Below are 19,481 nucleotides of genomic sequence, written 5' to 3' on the forward strand. Positions count from 1 at the left end.
TAGCTTTGGGTTAAATTTACCTGTCAAACAATCAGCTCTTCCTCAATGGCCATGTTTTCTAGAGCATTGTTCATCTGCTGCTGGATTCTGCAGGTGGGTCCCATGCGAAACAGCACATAGTGCTCAGCTGTGGCACTAGCAGCACCATAAAGAGTTTATTTCACATTCCTTTGAGAGAAGGATTGGTTCTATTTATACAACCTACTAAGGGCTCCTCTTCGCAGTAGAATCATAACTCTGACTCATTGCTAGCTTGTGACTTGTCATAGCCACTAAATCTTTTCATGCAGTTTCTAGCTCCGTTTCATGATTCTCTTGACTTACAATTAGGTTACCAGAGAAACTTACGCTTTCAGAATTGTAACCTGCTTTTTCAGACCCTTGTTATGGCTTTGAAAAGCTCTGAATTCCAACACAGTTTCTCCCAGTTTAGTATTGCATGCAAATATAATGTGTATTCTATTTTGTAATCCAGTCCATTAATGGAGATATTGAATAAATTTAGATCTGGCCCAATCTTTTTTGTGGAGTGTTTCAGAGATCCAGGGATGTGATTTGTATGAAGTATCCCTTTTTCCCTTGTATTTTCATAGTTGATGAGATTGTGACTACCAGCTCTGTGTCATTAGGTGTTCAGGCATTGTTATAGAAGATCAATACAATTAGGACTACATTTATATAGTACAGGGCTAAGTCTGTGGTACTACAGTTAAGACTCTAGCTAAAATGGTTTAAAGAGCCCTTGACTGTAGCATCATCACCCTTTGGAGCTATCTGAAGCTATTAGGATCTCTGCAGTTAAACCAGTGTTGGAACTAAGCCTTCTTTAGAAAGATGGTATTTTTACTTCTCTGTTTCTACACTAAATAGGTGTGCATGGGGAATGCTGAGAAGAGCTCAAAATGAACCTCAGACCTGTAAGGTGGGGAGACAATTTTTATGATATTTTCTGAGTTAAATTTATCTTTTTAAGAACACTCAAATATTTATTACAGCAGAGGTTTGTTCGAGAAGCTGTAATGCTGAGAAAGAATTTGTGGACATCCCTTTCATGATTTCAAAGCCTTTATGGGTTTGGATTGCATGTGCAAAGGGACACTATCTACAAGCAACAATCAAAAAACACTACCAATGAGAGCAAATAGGGATGCTATTGGAAATAAAAGTAATCCACTACCTGGTAAAGACACTGATCAGTAAATGGATTAATTTCCTGCAATTTAATCTTGCTAAAAATACATTATATTGCTTAATTTACTCTCAGGCGCTTGTTGGTACAATAATAAACTAACAGCATATTTTGGAAGACTACCTAGAGTCACCTCAATATATTTTGTTCTGAAGCTGATTTAGTAGAATGCATGATACTGATAACCATTTTTCCAGCCTAAACCTGAGGCAGGTGGAGAGATTTCAGTAGACATTAATACTAAAAGCTGAGGAAGTTACTAATACGACAAACCCAGAAAATGGTGGGTTCAGACTCTGTTATTTGTTAACATTATTTTAAGTGTTCAGAACTGATACTGGAATTTGTAGGTTTTATAGAAAATAAAATATTACTGTTGATCTAAGGAAAAAGCTTTGCAGCACTAGCAAGTCCAGCCTGCAGCCCTTTGCTGGCAGTGGTGAAGGTCTCTAGATCTTTTCTTCATCAAATGCTTGCCAGACTTCAGACTTGATACATACTCATTAGGCAACACATGGCACTGACCACATATCCCATATTTTATTATTCTTTCCATTTCAGTAACTGAATGTGATGTTTTCTTTTGCAGAAAGGCATCGATATTTTTCAAATGTATTCTTTGCTTGAGCATACTATGGGTAAAAAAAAACAAACCAAAAAAACCCCAAATTCCAGCTGTGTATCAGAACATGAGCCAATCTCAAAAGTGTAAAAATCAGGATGATTTGAACTATGCATTCCAAATAATGTTAATAATAAAACTTAAAAAAACCCAAATCAAAACAGTTTTGGACATGTTTTTGTTCTGGAATTCCTCACACCTCCAAATGTGAAAATTTAAGGTGAAAATTCACCCTTCTATGCATGAAACATCTATGATTAAAATGTTCAGCTGCCTCTTTCCCCCCACTGCCATAGTCAATCTCTGACCTCCCCGTGTGTGGCTTCTCTTCTACTGTTTCAAACCCAGCTCTACTTGTTTCACACTGCTATGAAACTTTTACATGGCTGACCTCTAATGCGTTTTACATCATTTTTCTGACTATTTGTAGAAGTTACAGGAATTCACTTACCTTTGTCAATTCCTGCTGCTGCAACACCAAGTAAACTTACTGCAGGGGTCAGGGAAGCACAAAGAGACCCTGCTATGGGGCTCCCCAGCCAGTGGCAATGAGACCTCTTCTGCTAGCCTCTTGTGGTCCTACTTACCTGACCTTTGTACCAGAAGTCCAACAAGATTCCCTTAAAGCCTATGTTGCAGGAAAGTTGTGGTACAGCCTGAGCCAGCAGGTTCCCACCCTGAGATGGCTAAATTTCCAGTGACTTCTAGCAAATCAGGTCCTTGGCTTCAATAGTCTCATTTCTGGTTTTGAACACATTCTCGCTGTCTGAATAGACATGCTCCTATAAATTTATGATGTCAGAATCTAGAAGTGTGACCATATGAGAATCTGATCTGAACTGATCCTCTTTGCTCAGAAGTAAAACTTTACCTAGATCAGTAAGTTACTGCTTCTTCAGCGCAGGACACCGTCAGGCAGTTTCAATGCTATGAGACAGCCAATGAAGTGGAATCATGTGCTTAGTTCAAAGTAGCATCTGCAGTCCAGCTGACGGTGTCAGTCTTTCTTCCTCAATTACATGCTGAAAGAAATGCTGCTGTGTAGCTGTTAGGACAGCCGGCATACTTTTAAAGGATGCTTTTTTCTTTAAACAAAACCCCATTTATTTCTCTGCTAATAAATATTTATCTACTGATTGCTTTAACAGAATCTAACAACCTTCTAAGAAAAAACAAACTAGGTTCTTTTATGCAAGCCATATAGATAACCCTTTGTAGAGGCTTGTTGAGTACTTCAGGATACACTTGCTTAGCAATAACCAATAATTTGATGTAATTTATCATTTGCAGTGACTACAGTTTCTGAACTCCCTTTGTACTGCCCTGTACCACACAATTCTTGCTTTCTGAATCCAAATTTCAAAGTGTAGTGTGCCCTGCGTTGAGCAATAAAATGATTTTGGCATCAACTCTGGTACCTCCAGCTTCCAACTTTCCTGGAACTGGAAAGTCAAAGACATCCAATCTCTTCTTCTGTTAGAACACCCTCAGTCTAGAGTAATTGATTATGCAAGTGTCCCCCTATTAAACAATTTGACTATGTTTTCAGAGGAGTATTTCCCAGATCACTAAGTCCTGGCCCTCCCAGGATTGTAATGTAAATGTATGTAAATTTCCTTCTATAAACTGACCATGCTCTGTGTTATAAATTATTAAGTTCTCATGAACAAGATCCGTTTTTAAATCTCATTAAGATGAAGCCCAAACTCATTCATAAACAGTGTATACCCATTTGATTTGGACTAATATCATCCTTTATGCTCCATAGTTGTCCATTTTTGCTCCGTAGTGTTGTCTTCCCTAATGTACTGACTGAGAATTGTTCACCTCTTTCAGCCTCTTTCCTGCTAGCCTGATCAGACCTGTCTGTGCTGGGCTCCTCCTATGAAACTCATCCTCCTGGGCAGCTCAGGTGTCCTTCCCACCTCTTCCAGGCTGAACTCCTGTTGAATATAGATAATTAGAATTGTGCACAATACTCCAGTTTTCATTCACCTCTAGTATGTAAGTGCTGAGTAACCTCAGGGGAGGTGGGGGATGGTGGTTTGAAACAGGCAAAGGTTTCTAGTAAGTTATAAACTACAACAATCTTTAATGTTGGCTGTAAACCGCCACTGAAAGAAGCTCTACAAAGAAATGAAAGGGAGAAAATCTTGTGTATAGTAAAGATACCATGTGTCCCATCAAGAGTGTGAGCATGTCAAAGGGTTTTTTCTTAATCAGTCAGACTTTTGGCCAAGGCTGCTTTGATCGCCCCGGGTCTAGTAGAGCTGCTCTTTCTCTCTCTTGGTAAGTTCCACTGGTACCAGTTTCTCTCTGCGCTGGCTCATCCAGCATAAGGGGGTCTTCACATATTTCCTAGAGATGGAAAAAAAAAACCCAAACCAACAACAAAAAGACATCAATCCCAACCCAGGACAACCGCTCTCTGCTACACACGCTCAGGGCAGGGCTGTGCTGCCCAGGATGGAGGTTCCTGGTACCCGGCAGTGCCTCGGCACCTGCATCCCTAGTGGCACTGACTCAGGCGCATCCCGGGGGCACTGCTGGCTCCCCTGCCCCTGATTGTGGCCCCGGCTCCCCAGGCTCCGGTTTAGGCTCCCCACCTCCGGCTTCCCGTGGATTTATGTCTTTCTTTAAAGAGGAGGGAGGAGAAGGCACGTGGGGGAGGCAGAGCAGACTGGACCAGAAACATCAATTTCTCAGTCCATGAAAATCGCGGCAAGGGAGAGCACGGGGGCTGCAGCAAAACAATTAGCTCAGGGCATTCTGCACTGGGATAGTTACTCTTTCCTAGCCCATAAAAGAAATTCTTTGAGCCTGGCTGAGTTGCAGCAAACCTATTAGCAAAAATATTCTCTGGTACTCTAAAAACCCTAACACAGGATGATCCATCAGAGCAGGCTGTTCACACGTTAAATACTTCCACTGTCAAAAATTTTGTGTCCTATTTTCAATATGAATATTTCCTCGCGTACCCTCAAGCCTCTTTCTCTGTGTGTCATTTGTCTCAGTGACAGGCAGCAGCCCTCAGGCAGGCTGTGAACAGGTTGGGAGTGAGGGATGCTGCATCACCTCATCGAGCCCAAGTGTGTGGACCAACCAGGGGATGCTGTCTCACCTGTAGCTGCATGCCACCAGCTGTGCTGAGGCCTGACTCTCACCCCAAGATATCACAGAATCACAGAATCACAGAATCACAGAATCACAGAATAACCAGGTTGGAAGAGACCCACCGGATCACTGAGTCCAACCGTTCCTACCAAACACTAAACCATATCCCTCAGCACCTCGTCCACCCGTGCCTTAAACACCTCCAGGGAAGGTGACTCAACCACCTCCCTGGGCAGCCTGTTCCAGTGCCCAATGACCCTTTCTGTAAAGAATTTTTTCCTAACGTCTAGCCTAAACCTCCCCTGATATCAATCAGCCCTGCAAAGATTCTGGCCACTAAATTGTTTTCTCTATCATTTCTTTATCCTTATATTCATTCACTGTGCTGATAACTTCTGAGATGAGTTTTAAAAAAAACCCAAATAGCTGCTGTAACACAGCTCTTGGAACAGATCCGAGGAGAGTGCTGCATTTTTAATAGACGGGCTGCTTAGGTTGTTCTATAATTTTTTTATGGCCAAAACCAACTGAAACGAATGGGGGCAGTAGTGGATTGATAGTAAAAATTGCCAGTAATTTGTGGTCAGTGGCACCTGCATTTGGAGGTTGTAAGTAAACAGTGCCTGTATCAGCAGACCATTTAATTCTGTTTTCCAAATTGATGTTCTCCTTTTACTGAATGTGCATAATTCCAAAGGACACTCTACTTCCAAGGAATGAGGGAAGAAGGGTAGAGTCAAAAGACACAAAACCAGTCAGAATGGGTCATATTAAAGCAGCAGGCACATGACATTCACATCACCAACAACCTCTCTCCATTTCACTGCTATTCTACACTTTTTATGTGGTGAGGTGGGGACAGAATACTCATGTTGGAAGAAACTTTTTTGAGTATGAGCTCGTAGAATCTACAGAGGCACCAGGAATCAGTAAACGTATAAAAAATACCTATCTAGAAGAGCCATCAAAACTCACATGGAGCCTTGAAGTATTTGAGATAGGGCCTCTCTTCATCCATTTTTCTGCATGCAAGCCAAGACATTTGCATGCAGAAAATATGAGAATACAGTTAACCTCCTCTCTGAGAACACCAGTCAGCAAAAGAGCTGAAGAACTAGGCCTGGTTGCAGGTGTTCCTCACAGGGATGCTGAAAACCACCATCCTTTCAGGGGCTGTCCTTCACCACCAACAAAACGTTTGCTTGGTCACTGAGATCAACAGTACAAGCTCAAGACTTCAGACAATCTTTTTTTTTTTCTAGAAAAAAACAGCAGTTTCCTGTCTTTTAGCATGCAGCATTGGAAGGATTTGTCCCTCTGGCACCTGTGGGATGCAGTCACATGCTCAATACTTACTGTTTAGCTAGTTCCATGGATATTTGCTCCAAAGAGCACCCTTTTGTCTCTGGTATAAACACAATGATGAAAGCCAGGGATGCTAGGCTCATTATTGTGTAAAGGAAGCACACCCAGGACAAGCCAATGAGCTCTACAAAGGAAGAAAACAAATATTTTCAACTCTTCAAATGTTATATTTTTTTTTCTGTTGCCATATTTTTTATAGGATAAGTTCCTAATGCCCAGGAGAAGTTAGAAATCAGCTAGGCTGCTATTCTTCACTCACTTGTTTGCACCTGGCCACAATTTGAAAAAGAAGAGTGGGTTTGCTTTTTCTAATACTCCATATGAAAGAAAATTGATGACCCTGTACCTACCTATTTAGCATGAAACTATTGATTTATTTTGCCTGTGATCACTCTGGATGCCAACACTGAGTAGTTGCTGTTACTGGCTTGTGCAAAAGCACCAGGAGTCACAACCACCTCGAATTTTCACCCATGTCTGGTTTTGTTGCACATTCTTTCATGCAGCAAAACCAAGCTTTTTTCATGCTGTTGCAGTTGTCTCCAGCTAATGCTCCCACATGTTGGCTCCCAGCATTTCCGCTGCAAGTCGTGGGTCCCATGCCAGAAAGGGATCAAAGAATGAATTAATGGGACCTGCCAAGAGTTAGTGGTTTTCTGAGCCTACAGTCCAGGGACAGGTAGATCCTCAGGCTGAGCAATGCACTCTGCAGCCCCTGGAAAGTAGTGTGTACAAACCAAACAGGCTGCTGCAGCCCCCTTAGCCTCCTCCCCTCATAAAACTAAGCCTGATAGGTGACACATTTGTCACTTGTGTCATGAGCTAAAACTCGTAGCTAAGGCTGTTAATCCAGACAGTATTTTCTGCGTCAGATAAAATACAGGTTCTGTTGGTCACTGTGACCTCCACACATATTCATTCGAAGACAGAATTTCCAATTCTGCGTTTCTGCCATAGACTAGGAACACATATTTGCTTGTACTTACACTTTCACAAATCCAGATTAGACCCAGCTAAGCTAACAGAGTTACCGCGGCTTTACATTAATTGAAAGCGAGACCAGAATAATGGCTAGGTGTGCATTAACAAGTAATGCTACATGATAGGAGGGGACCTTCAGGTGATACAGTTGATGCTGAGGACTTGAGGTCTGCACTATCTGTTTTGAGGGACATTTGCTTAGGAGTAGCTCTGGTCTGGCCCAAGAATTGAATAAGTATCAGCAGCTGGAGTGTATTCCCTGCATATATTTTGGTTTAGTTTTTTCCAAAAGCTTGTGCAGTTCAGGAGTGCAGTTCTGCAATGCAAACCGCAGTGCAATGAGTGGGGGCAACTGGACGATTTACTTCTGAAGAGGATCCTTGATCTAACTAAAGTGCTAGTGTATACATGATAAGTTTGACGTGGCATATTTTTCCTAGTTTAATCAAGATAGTACTCAGGAACTTTTATCTTTCTTTTTTTTTAAGAAATGAAAACATCAATATGAAATCCATTTTAGTCACAGAACATACTGATTTTCAAATCCATCTCAAAATGTATCTAGCACACTGAGAACCACCTCGACTTTTTGCACGTTGCTTATTTTGCCTCTGGTGGAGAGTAATGTAGAGTTAAAGGGAATCTGAATTTCTGTTCCTTTATATGTTTTTATTTTCACCACATCTTTTCCTCATAGTAAGACTGAAAACTAAAATTTGCAAAGCTTCTTTTGAAATAAAATTTGAAAAAAATAATTTCCAATCAGTGGATTTTAACATCAGCATTTTCCCTTGTTCATCATCACATAATAAGTTACTCTCTCTGCTTTCTTGCATTAAAACATGAAACATTTTTATCTTACAAAGACAACTTTTTAAAAGGAAATTTTCTCAAAGCCAGGACATTCCTGTGAGAAGGAATTATTTCAATGGGATTGTCTTTAAAACTACTTGATCAGAAAACTGCAATCTGATCTAGAGCAGAATTTCCATTGACTTCAGAAGGCACAGGTCTAAATCCTAACTATTACATATTTTCAACCTACTAAGGAAATGAAGTTTTTAAGAGGCGGGGTTCACAGCCTGTAGAGTCAATTTGCACGTTGCTCTAATAGCCAACACTGTGAGGCTGTAATTACTAACATAAACTTAGAAACATGTGATGAGGTTGGTGACATCACAGCACCTAGGCAAAGATCTAAATTTGGCTCCTAGGGCATCATGACTGCAATTTTTGCAATCTTATTTATATAGGAAACATTCGTATTGCCCACCAGGAGAATATCAGCTTGGGAGGACACAGAGAAATCTTACCAGTTACAGTCAAAAATGTCAAGGAGATGAGGAGATTGATACCCCAGTTCATGCTAGATGTCAAAGCCATGGCGCGTCCTCTGATCCCACCAGGAAAAATTTCACTCAGGACCAGCCAGGACACTGAAATGGAAGAAGAGAAAATATATATGTTGTCTTTGAAAGGATAACTTTCCTTGCTGTAAATTCAGAAAGTCTATGAATTTAGATGAGGACACCTGAAAGAATAAGCTAATTTTCACGGACATTATGTTTGCGTTGGCCCAAGCCCCTGAGGACCACTCATGCTCTGCAAGCAGCAGGGGCAGCAGTCAGCATCACTCCAGGGCACTATCCCTGCCTGGTGCCTTGTGAGCCAGCCACATGAGGAAATGTGGAAGGCCTTGGGAAAGTGAGATTTGACTGCACATCTGTGTTTGAAAGGGAGCTCTGACTAAATAACTATCAGGTGACATAACACTAATGGAAGTGGGGCAGCAAACCAAAGTAACCTTCAGCCTTGGAGCAGCGCTGTGTGTTTATGCCACCTTATAGATCAACCTGCCACACTGAAGTAGGTTTGCTATTCCAGCTGTCCACTGCATATAAAAGATATTGCTGAGGTATAAATGAAGAGAGGGGGCCAGGACTTTAGGTCCTACATATCACACTACAACACATGTGATTTAAATCTGGTGTTACTAGCCCACAAAACCAAATTCAGCCTTGAAGATCTGGTTGTGTAACCACCTTGATAGCAAGAGGAAAAAAAAAGAAGAAAAAAATAAAAAGGAGACACCATATTTCTGCACTATTCCTGGTTATTTAAAAACCAAAGACTAAAATAAAAAAAAAAAAAAAAGAACACCCTCCTTTTGTTCATAAGCAAGATGCATCAGCAAGAGATTGATGTGCGGAGGGGTTGTGGGTTATCAGGTGACCACAGCACAAGAGTAGAGAGATATGTGTGGATGAACTGTATCTTCAGACCCTTGGACATAGCCATGATAAATTGGCCCTGTGTGATGTTATTTCTGCAAAATAGCAGATAGGAGTTTCCTCTGAACACTTGCACTGGGCAATCTTAAAGTTACATTTTAAAAATAGCACCCTGCATGTCTGAGGGTGCATCATGCTGGAATATCCCTTTGGGTGCCTGTGGGATTCCTGTGTGAGGGTAATGGTAAAGGTAGGAAAAAAAAAAGACATGGAAGGAGACTGTGAAGGATCAGCTAAACTGGGGGGGGAAAAAAACCTGACACTTGAGTCAACTGAGCAGATTCAAGCAAACTCTACATTTCTTTGTACCACAGGTTTGAATTCAGTAATGTTCTCTGGAGCTGGCCTAGATTTATTTTTTTTACACAAAAAAATAAAGAGCTTCACTCCCACGGTGGGAGTGATCTGGCAGAGTGGTGATTTTATTCTGGAGAATAAGAGTGAAGACCACACTGCATAATATCCTAACACTGCTGCACATAGTCAAGCGGCACACAGTCGTAACACAGCCACCATGTCTCTTTTTTCCTGACTTTGATGACAGTAAAGTTTAATACACTAGCTGCTGACGAGACGAATATTGCTCTAAAGAAATGCCTTGTGCATGTTCTGTGAGGTCTCTAGACACAAGAAAGGGCAAAGAAGAAGAGAACTGACTTCTCAAGCAGGTAACTTTCCTTGCTAGGCCAACAAGCCCTGCACCTGAGCAAAACCAGGCCCTGGCAATGCATGGGAATCTCTTTATTGTATTTTGCCCTCCTTCAGCATCGGGGCTGTTGAAATGCACACTGTTAGTCACAGCCAACACAGCACGTTATGACAGGGAGTGCTAATTAAACTGCAAAGCAGCAAGTGAGATGCAAAGAAGCCCTTCTCAGCAGTCCGTATGCAGCCCGTGGAGTTTGTCTCCATAGGAGCGCCTGGCAGCCAGCAGCCAAACTCAGCTGGGAAGATGGTTCTACGCTAAGACTGGCAAAGAGGATATTCACAGTCACATTAGACAAGAATAAAGTCTGAAAGAATTCAAACCTGCTTTCTGCCAGGCATAAACCAACCTCCAGATGTCAGGGTTAGGAATAAACTTTTTCTCCCAGTACTTGGTTCTATATTTGCTTGTTCTAGAATCTTCTTGCAAGCAACCTGCAGGGGCTGCTCAGAGAGGATCACATCCTGCGCACTGACACAGTAGCCTCTCCAGATCTGAGCGTGATGATTGTCAGCAGCGTTACAGACACTGGCAGACGGCTCATGCCACAGCTGAAATGTGTGGCATTGTGCCAGCTCCAATACCATGCATTTTTCCAAGGACAGACTGGTCCTTTCAGGCTAACTACAATTTGTCTGGAGGTTTGAAACAAATCATTTTCCTGTTAAGAAACCAAAATACTTAAGCATCTGCATCAGCCGCAGTAGTGCTTAGCTACTCTTGTTTCAACCAATTATTTAGTTCAGACAGATCCCACCAACATACAAGATCTGTTCTTCATGTCTGGTAATGGTAACTACGTCTTCTGGCATGGCTCTGACCTCCACTTAGCTGTTGAGGAGTGGATAGGCTTACTTCCCACAGAGAAAGAGCGGTTGTAGAAATCTGAGACTTACTACATTCTGTTTATTCCTTTCTCCAAGCTGAGGCAGTGATAATGATTGACTCTCTGCTTTTAGCACCTCTCTGAGATTGTTTTTACTATTTGTACATTTGCCAAAAAGCACCAGCTGCTGTAGGCATGGCAGAGATGTGGTTTTCTCTTGGGGAGCCAGTAACTAGTGTTTGTGAGTGTCTGTTCTGGTCACCCTTGGCTGTTGTTCATAGAATAGACAGGAAAAAGAGCTGATACTCTGCAGGCCAGATGTGAGTAAGAGATGAGGCTAGGGTCTCAGCATGAGTCTCTGTGCTAGATTCAACAACTGCAGGATTTATTCATGCAGTGGCTGCAGGTAATAACTCACCTTTGCTGATCTGCAATGCATTCTATGTTGACAGAACTTATAAAGGACTGTACACTTGAATGGTCTTTTATTATGGTATAATCTAAGGGAAAGAACACCCACTGCAAATGCAGAAGAAAATACTGCAATGGGTCAGAAATCTTAACTCTTTCATTAAATATCACAGAAACTTGATGCCCTGATATTCCTTGCCCAAGAAGGAAGTGCAGAGTATTCACGTATACAAACTAATCATTTACCACGATGGTGATTTTCACTTCTAAACAAAGTCACTGGGGCTGTAAAAGCAGAAAACAGAGTAATAACGGAAGATTTTAACTACTCCCATTAAGGGAGAATAAATCGCATAATGGAGCATAGTGCCGAGACTACATTTTAGGCACCATAGGTCATGGTTTCTTTTACTTTAGAGGAAAAAAATCTTACTTCAGTGCTGAGCAGTGGTAGTTCAAGATGTAACAGTCATGAAGATGCTCTGTTATATTGGTTATAACATTTCAAATTCAACATTCTTGTTGTAATGGAAGAGCCATGAGCCTGCCACATTTTGTTTCAAAAGAACAATATTAGAATAAGCACACTTTCTATAAGAAATTAAAAGGATAGTCAGGGTAAATGCTTCAGTGGTGTGATGGAGAACATTTAAAGTACCTGATTAGAGGCTTAAAATACACATACAGCCAAATAAAATAAAAAGAAATAGCTCAACACAGAGAGACAATTGAATGAAGAAAGCTGTTGGAAATAGAAATATGCTTTCCATGAAGGTTCATGCTGTGTCCAAACAAAGAAAACACAGTATAATTGCTGAAAAGTTATTTGCAATACCATCATCAGGCAGCCAAGTACTTTGAGAGTCTGCTGGCTGAGAGCCTGAGAAGCCAGGAATGGAGAAGGTGACACATGCCAGCACTGAGGAAAATGTTCTGTAGGGATCACCCTGGTAGACTACTGTACCAAGCTGCTGCCTGGAGCTAGGATAAAGCGAAGTAATATCAGCAGCAAGAAGAAAAGGAGGAGATGTACAGTGTCTTGAGGAAGAGCAGCTCAGTTTTGCTCAGGAAAGCCATGTCTCTTTGAAAAAGTTAAGGAACATGGGGATCAAAATGAATGAGCTGCTGTGCTTTTCAGCTTCAAAAAGTTTTGGTGAAGTGTCCTGGGATAGAAGAGAAGATATTCATATAGATTAATAACTCTTTATAATAGGAAACGAAGGACAAGGCCAGTTTTCACAGTGGAAGGAGATTACTAGGTCTGCTTAGTATATTTCTCAGGAAAGGGAGGTGAATACACTTGAAAAACTTACTGATGGTACAACAGTACTTGAGGTGGTAAAAATAAAGAAGAATCATAAAGAACGTGAGGGTACTCATCATTCAAGTGAGGTACATGAATGAAAAATATCCCTGTTCTTACTTTATTCCTGCAAGGTGGCAAAAGCAAATTGGAAGCTGCTCAGTAGTTCAGCAGCTCTCATTAATGAAATATTAGATTCCATTGGTATTCATTTGATGCTTAGCATTTTTTACTTTCCTATACCTGTATTGTGCAAGATCAAGTCCTTTATGGTGAGATTTAGAAAGCGGATGTTACAATACTTAAAAGGATTTAAACTTCTGAGTTATAAACTCTGGAAAGAGATTAGGTAGATTTATAGCTTAGGAGGGAAGTAGGCAGAAGTATGCAAGACTTTGAAAGGAAGGACTAGGTTATTAACCACAAGAGGTCCAACGGAAGAAAAGGAAGGGATTATCCCACCAGTAGCGCAGGCAGACCATCTAAGAAAATGTAACAAATGATCAGTGTTGGGGAAGGATGCAAGCAAGCCACTGCAAGGCTGCCACAAGAGGAAGGAAGTCAAAGATCATGGGTAACGACTGGCTTTGCCAAGTCCAGATTTACTTCCAGGCTTATGAAACCCCACAGGTTTTTCACTTACCTGGTTTCTGGCTCTACACCACACAAATAACTAGATGGCCAACTACTTCTCACAAAAGGTCAGCTTCAGTGCTGATTTGCCTTGATTTCATAGAATCATAGAATAACCAGGTTGGAAAAGACCCACCGGATCATAGAGTCCAACCGTTCCTATCAAACAATTTCAAAGGACACATTGCAGGGGATGGCACAAGACTTTGCAATGTGCTTAGTGATGAGGTGTGTAGCTGTGCAGTTGCACAGCACAGGGGCAGAGATGGGATTTGGGGCAGGGGAGACCTTCTGGCACTATCCTGCCACTGCTCCCAGGACCCACATAATGCAACTGCTACAAAGGCTTTTGCAGCAGCTCCAGTGAAGGAGGTCCGGGGGACTCGCAAAAGCAAAGGATGCTTATACTGGAAAGAAGGGAGGATGAGAAAGAGTTTGTCCTTTTGCAAAGCAGGTAGAAGAGATGTGATGCATTAAAAGTGGACTGAAACTCTGCCTTTGTTTTTTGCAAGGCAATTGTGACTAGTATTAAAAATCAATAATTCTACTTATTGAGAAACATTTGTATCTCTGGCTCTGCCTCACAATATAAGACTGAAGTGACTGCTCAAAATTAATAACTGCAAATGTGGAGCAAATGAGTGGCTGTATTACTTTGTAAAGCATGTAAGCTGCCAGCGGAGTACCAGCCTGCCAAGAGTCAAATCAAACTCTGCATATGCATATTACAAGATGTGGAATTGCTCTGTTTCTGAGAGATAAGAGACTAAGGGTAAGCCTTGGCTAATTTCACACCCTTAGCTGCATCCTGATCTCTGCAGGTGAAGGCAGTATTTGCCTCCTCCTATGGCTTCTGAGGAGGCACATTTATCACTGCAGGTAGCAAGATACCTGATACCACTGATGACCCAGAAGGAGCTGATGTGGTGTGGCAAACCTTAATTTTTTTTCTCTTTTCTTCTGGTACACTGCATTTCTCTTTCTAATATTTAATCCTTCAGGCTGACTCCTTCAAGTAACGCATGTTAGGACAAGTGGAATTTAATCCTTTTATCTCTGAGGCTGTATCAGAGTACATAAAAATTGTTATCCAGTGTTTGCACTATTTGCATCACTGTCTAATAGACAGGCTGAACACTCGTGTGCTTTTGTAAGGAACCTTGCAGTGAAACATGGAAATCACTCTTCACTCACACCTCCTCCAGTATGCATTAGAGCAGCAGGAGCTTTTGTGGGGAAGAGACTGTGAGACCAACACATTACCTTCTTCCTCTGTTTTCTGGGCCATTTGAGAAGTAGGGCAGTGAGATGTACTTCACCTCTGATTTTCCACAGCCATTATTCCTCCCTGAACCTTCTCACCACTGCGAGCCTGCATTTTGATGCCTTTTTAAAAATTATTATTATGATTTCCATCTCCGTGAACTTGAAAAAAATGTAATGCCCTGTATGGAGTTTCCTGTTTCAGGCAAGCTGTTCAATATATTCTTAAATCTATTTTCAGTGACCTTCAGTTGCCATCCATTTTCAGCTTGAAAGAACAGTCACAAACAAGAAGAGCTTTCTTATAGACAGTGATTCCTATCTGCAAGATTTCTGGACAAAAAGTGTTACATGTGTAAGAATCTAGGAATTGTAGAATTGTCTTACTTAATGTGATCCGTTGCCCATGTTGCCCAATAACAGTGCTCAGCAGCAAATATATCAGTAGGGCAGTAGGGTGCATTGTAGCTTTACTTTAGGCAGGCATATAATAGCCTGCATCTCGTTTTGCGTCCCCTAATAGAGTTGATTTGAACTGATGTATGAGATGACAATTCTGTTTGCAACTGAATTTTGCAACTACTGTCTCTGTCTCTCATCCTTTGTTATATAGACACTTATACTGTCCCAGCAAGACAGAACAACTTGTAAGGCAAGCAGAAAGGAAAAAAAAGAGAAAAAAAAGAAAAAATGAAAACAAGCTTTTAAGGGAGAATGTGTTTATTATGATAAATCACATACTATCATCAAAAAAAAAAAGGCCTTTTAATTAAAATATGAAATATGTATTCCTGTTTGTAGGTGTTTATTTGTTCAGAATATTGAATCCAGGATAATTCCCTGAGGCATTTGCAGAGGAATGATTGCAGAAGCCAGAGGCTCTAATTCATGAGGAAGTTGTGCATGGATTAGTTCTGATTATCACATATTTAACTTCTAAAAAGTGTGGAGAGGAGAAATTAACCAGCTGTGTTGAGTAAATGAACCTGTTTTTCCAGTATCCAAGGGACAATAAGGGTCCTTAAGGAGGTGCACAACGGAAAAGAGCTGTTGAGACACAGCAGCTGGGGACAATTTTAGACTTTGCTCTTGGAAAACAGAGACTTGTGCATATGCTTTAGAAAATTCCCAGTGGAAAGGATAAGCAACCTTTTGCAACACTAATTTATTCAGTGAGAGGCCTGCAGTGATCCATTTTTAAATCCCTCACGAGTCACTGTTGTTCATTATTTGTTTTGCTTTGGTGTTGCTAAAACGAGGCAATGAGGAGGAAGGTGTGAAGGCTCTGGGTCCAACCACCACAAATTATTTTTTAGTTCGCCTTCATTCAAAACCGTTTTCTGCACTTAGGGTTTATTTTCAAAGGCAACAGAAGCTGGGTGCCCTCCTATGTCCCCTTTCCCTTTAAGAAAATCTTCCTGCCTTTCCCCACAGAGCTGAGAGTGACACAAACTCAGATGCCATGGGTAAGGCACTTTCACTGCCAGTCTACGCCTTCCTCAGCAATGCCAGTAAATTTCATGACTGCACATTTTTACCTTTCTGGCATAACAGTTTTCTCATACTTTACAATATACCTTTTAGCTTTATGATCTTTATGATTGAAATAAAATACTTTCTTTGCACTTGAAGTCCTGCTGACAGTTCTAGGTTTTGCACAAAGTTGCACCAAGATCAGCTTGCCTCTAAAAAAATTCCTCAGTCCTCTCTCCCAAAGGAAACTAGATTAAATGAAGCTCGCCATATGCCCTATAAAATTTTTCAAGGAGTTCAGTGTCATGATGATCTTCTCTATGAGAACATGGTCAAGGAGAATGAATGTAAATATTTTTCATTATCTTTTATAAGATTTCCAAGGGCTACTGTTATTTACTGAATTCTTAAATGCAATACTTGACCTACAAAGTAAGAAGGGCAAATTTGGCTAATGATAGGCAGCTTTCATTATCGTTACGAAAGCTCATACAAAATGGTGTGCTAGACTCACTTGACATTGCACTTTAGAGAAGATAATGTCCCTATGGAACAAAAGAGGATTGCTAGGCCCAATTACTAGTTAGAATAAAAGCAAAATTAATTCTCTAGATTTTTTATTAAATGGGTCTGGAGGTAAAATACTTCATTTTGGCCAGTAGCTGCTAACTAATCAGAGCTGAACTTTAAAACTATGTCTAATTTTAAGCACAGGAGCCTTCCTCTGAAGCAGAGCCTTTGTGTTGGTAGGTTTATTAACATACAACTATTAGCAGAGAGGTATTTATGTAAGTTGGAGCACCAAGATCAGAATATTGACACAAGTCACTGTTAAGTGGAGCATAGTGTGTCAAACCACAGGTAGCCCCTACCTTCTCTAGGTAGTTCTTAGACAGACAAATTTTGTGCTCAGCAGCAGCAGGTTGAACTACCATCGTTGCAGAGGCACAGGAATATTGGCTGGAGCATCGTGTCACTCCCTACCAAGGGCTCTGTCTTTCAGCAGGCAAAGCCCTTGGCCTGATCTGCTAAGATCTTCCCTCATTCACATACTTAAAAGCAAATTGATCAACAGAAACACAGGTGTCAGTGAAAATAATGTCCCAGATTTCAGGTGTGCCTCTCAGTATATAGTTTAAGTTTCATCTCAGGACTGAACAAGGCTATTCTACTCTTTGCAAAATGGAGTCCTAAAATGATTAAGGAGAAGCTACCACTAATTAACCTATTTGGCTGGTATTTTAGAGAACACATCCTGCAATTTGAAATCCTGTAATTCAGCAGCCAACTATCCAAAAATATCTTAAATTGGCTTGCATATCACTACCAATCATCCCATATGAAGGCAAACCAGTTCCTGAGTTAAAAGATGTGTTAACAAGAGGTTTCAAATAAATCTTCTCTGGGGCGAGGAAACCAGGAGAAGCAGGCAGTTCATAGTCCTTACTTTATTTTTAATTTTGCATGCCTTGTCTTTGTTCTGCAGCTTGGTAGCACAAACACAGTACAAAATAAAGGCCACATGATGCACCATTTGAATATCATAGGAATAATGTACTAGATAAATACTAGGAGTGTCATATTCGAACCACATGGATGCATGCATTAAAAGATGATTCAGTACAAATTATCAGTACTAGGAATCTTGTAATAAAATAAAGAATCCAAGATAATTTTTTAATTAACTAGAACAGGACTTTCTGTACTGATCCTCAGTGAAGCACGCATATTTCCAAGATTTATTATCCTGGTTTAGATCCAACAAAGCATTTAAGTCCTTGCTTATCTTTAAGCACTTGATTTAAGCCCCACTACTATCTCCTTTTCCAGAGTAAACTACAAAAAAAATGTAAAACTGATGCTGATCATTTCTGTGAAATTTAAGGCCACGCTACAGCTGCTCTGCAAAATGCAGAAGCTACAAAATACAGCATTGCAAAAAACTGCCATCAAAGGAAATGTTAGGCATGAATACATATTAACATCAAATTAATGTGCACTATAAATTAATGCAATAGACATACATTTTGTAAAAGCCTGAAATATTGCTCTAACAGCAAAGATATTGATGTGAATTCTAGACACTGCTATCTTTTGCCAGTGTTTTCAAGTTAGTGCAAGGCCATACAGCTTAAAATATTTCAAAACACAGGAACAACCAACTAAATCCACAGAGATTCAGAATTTCCAAATTAACAGTTCTATTTCCCACAAGATTTTCCATTTTCTGGTAGGGCATTTGGTGGCCAAGATAAAGTCCAAGAGCTTCTTATGGCAGAGAAAAGGCAGTCCTATGCCATCTGGGATATAAGGGTGGCAAGAGATATGACCTCTGTGAATGAGTCCCTGGGCTCTTCAGAATCACGTATGAAACCAGACACTCTGGGTTTTGTTACATATGCATTTAGTGACTGAGATGAAAGACACAGAAAAGATTTTGCATTTAACCATGCTAATGAGCGAGCCACACTTCACATCAGGTAGCCAGTTAATTAAGAATCACAGAAGCAAAGTCAAGGGGGCCAAATCTTTTCTCTAGTATAATTCTCTGAGATTTAGGGGAATGTTCCAGCTTTGGATTCTGGCTTACTTAATCCAATAAAAAACAGAAAGAAAGACTGCCACAGAACACATAAGATTGCATAAGAAGGACAGTGATGGATTGAAAGAGGGACTTATTTCTTTCCTCATATCTATGGATTTTACTTTTCTTGTGAACACTTGAGTTTTCTTGCTCTGTTGAGCAAGACACTAATGTCATACAAGCAGTCCAAATGTATGTATTCAACATCTCCTTCTCAATTAACATGTTCCCCACTCCACCCCAAAAATTCCCTGGGATGTACATTGAGCCCCTGGGGCTGCATGCAGCACTCCCACAATATGTGTAAGGAGGTATGGTCCAAAGTCCTGTTTTGCTCACTTGCTTTTTATTTGCTAGAAAATATTCTAACTGGGAAAACAGATGACCCATTGGGTCCAGACTGAGTTTGCACTACTTGTTGGAGTCCCTCTGATTTTTGTTTGATAGAGAGGATTTCCTCCAGATCACAGTGCACCCCTATATTAATGTGCCTGATGCTACTCTTTCTGTTTCATCTGCTTATTGGTGAATTCATCCAGTGAGACCTCCTCACTCTGGAATATATCTGAAAATATGGAGGGAAGTTGTTGCTGTTCAGTTTTTGATAATAAATGGTGCAAAAGGAGATGATCAGGGTGGAGAAGCAGATCTTTGGTAACAGGTGCCATCTGACACCTGAATCTGAATTTTGTCTGTCACAGGTTCATGAGGAAAGCAGCA

General features: G+C 40.7%; 1 protein-coding gene across 1 annotated transcript in view; it reads right to left on the reverse strand.

Annotated features, from left to right (window-relative positions):
• Positions 1 to 3,714: 3,714 nt before the first annotated feature.
• The window catches only part of SLC2A12 (solute carrier family 2 member 12), a 29,465-nt gene continuing 13,698 nt past the window's right edge, over positions 3,715 to 19,481 (reverse strand). Inside the window, exons 3-5 of the mRNA XM_069850976.1 lie at positions 8,585 to 8,707; positions 6,282 to 6,414; positions 3,715 to 4,169 (exon numbers count right to left, since the gene is read on the reverse strand). Coding sequence (XP_069707077.1) covers positions 4,073 to 4,169; positions 6,282 to 6,414; positions 8,585 to 8,707 — 353 coding nt within the window. The 3' untranslated portion in view covers positions 3,715 to 4,072. The remainder of the gene's footprint in view (positions 4,170 to 6,281; positions 6,415 to 8,584; positions 8,708 to 19,481) is intronic.

Source organism: Phaenicophaeus curvirostris, chromosome 2 (assembly GCF_032191515.1).
Source record: "Phaenicophaeus curvirostris isolate KB17595 chromosome 2, BPBGC_Pcur_1.0, whole genome shotgun sequence".
Lineage (NCBI taxonomy): Eukaryota > Metazoa > Chordata > Aves > Cuculiformes > Cuculidae > Phaenicophaeus > Phaenicophaeus curvirostris.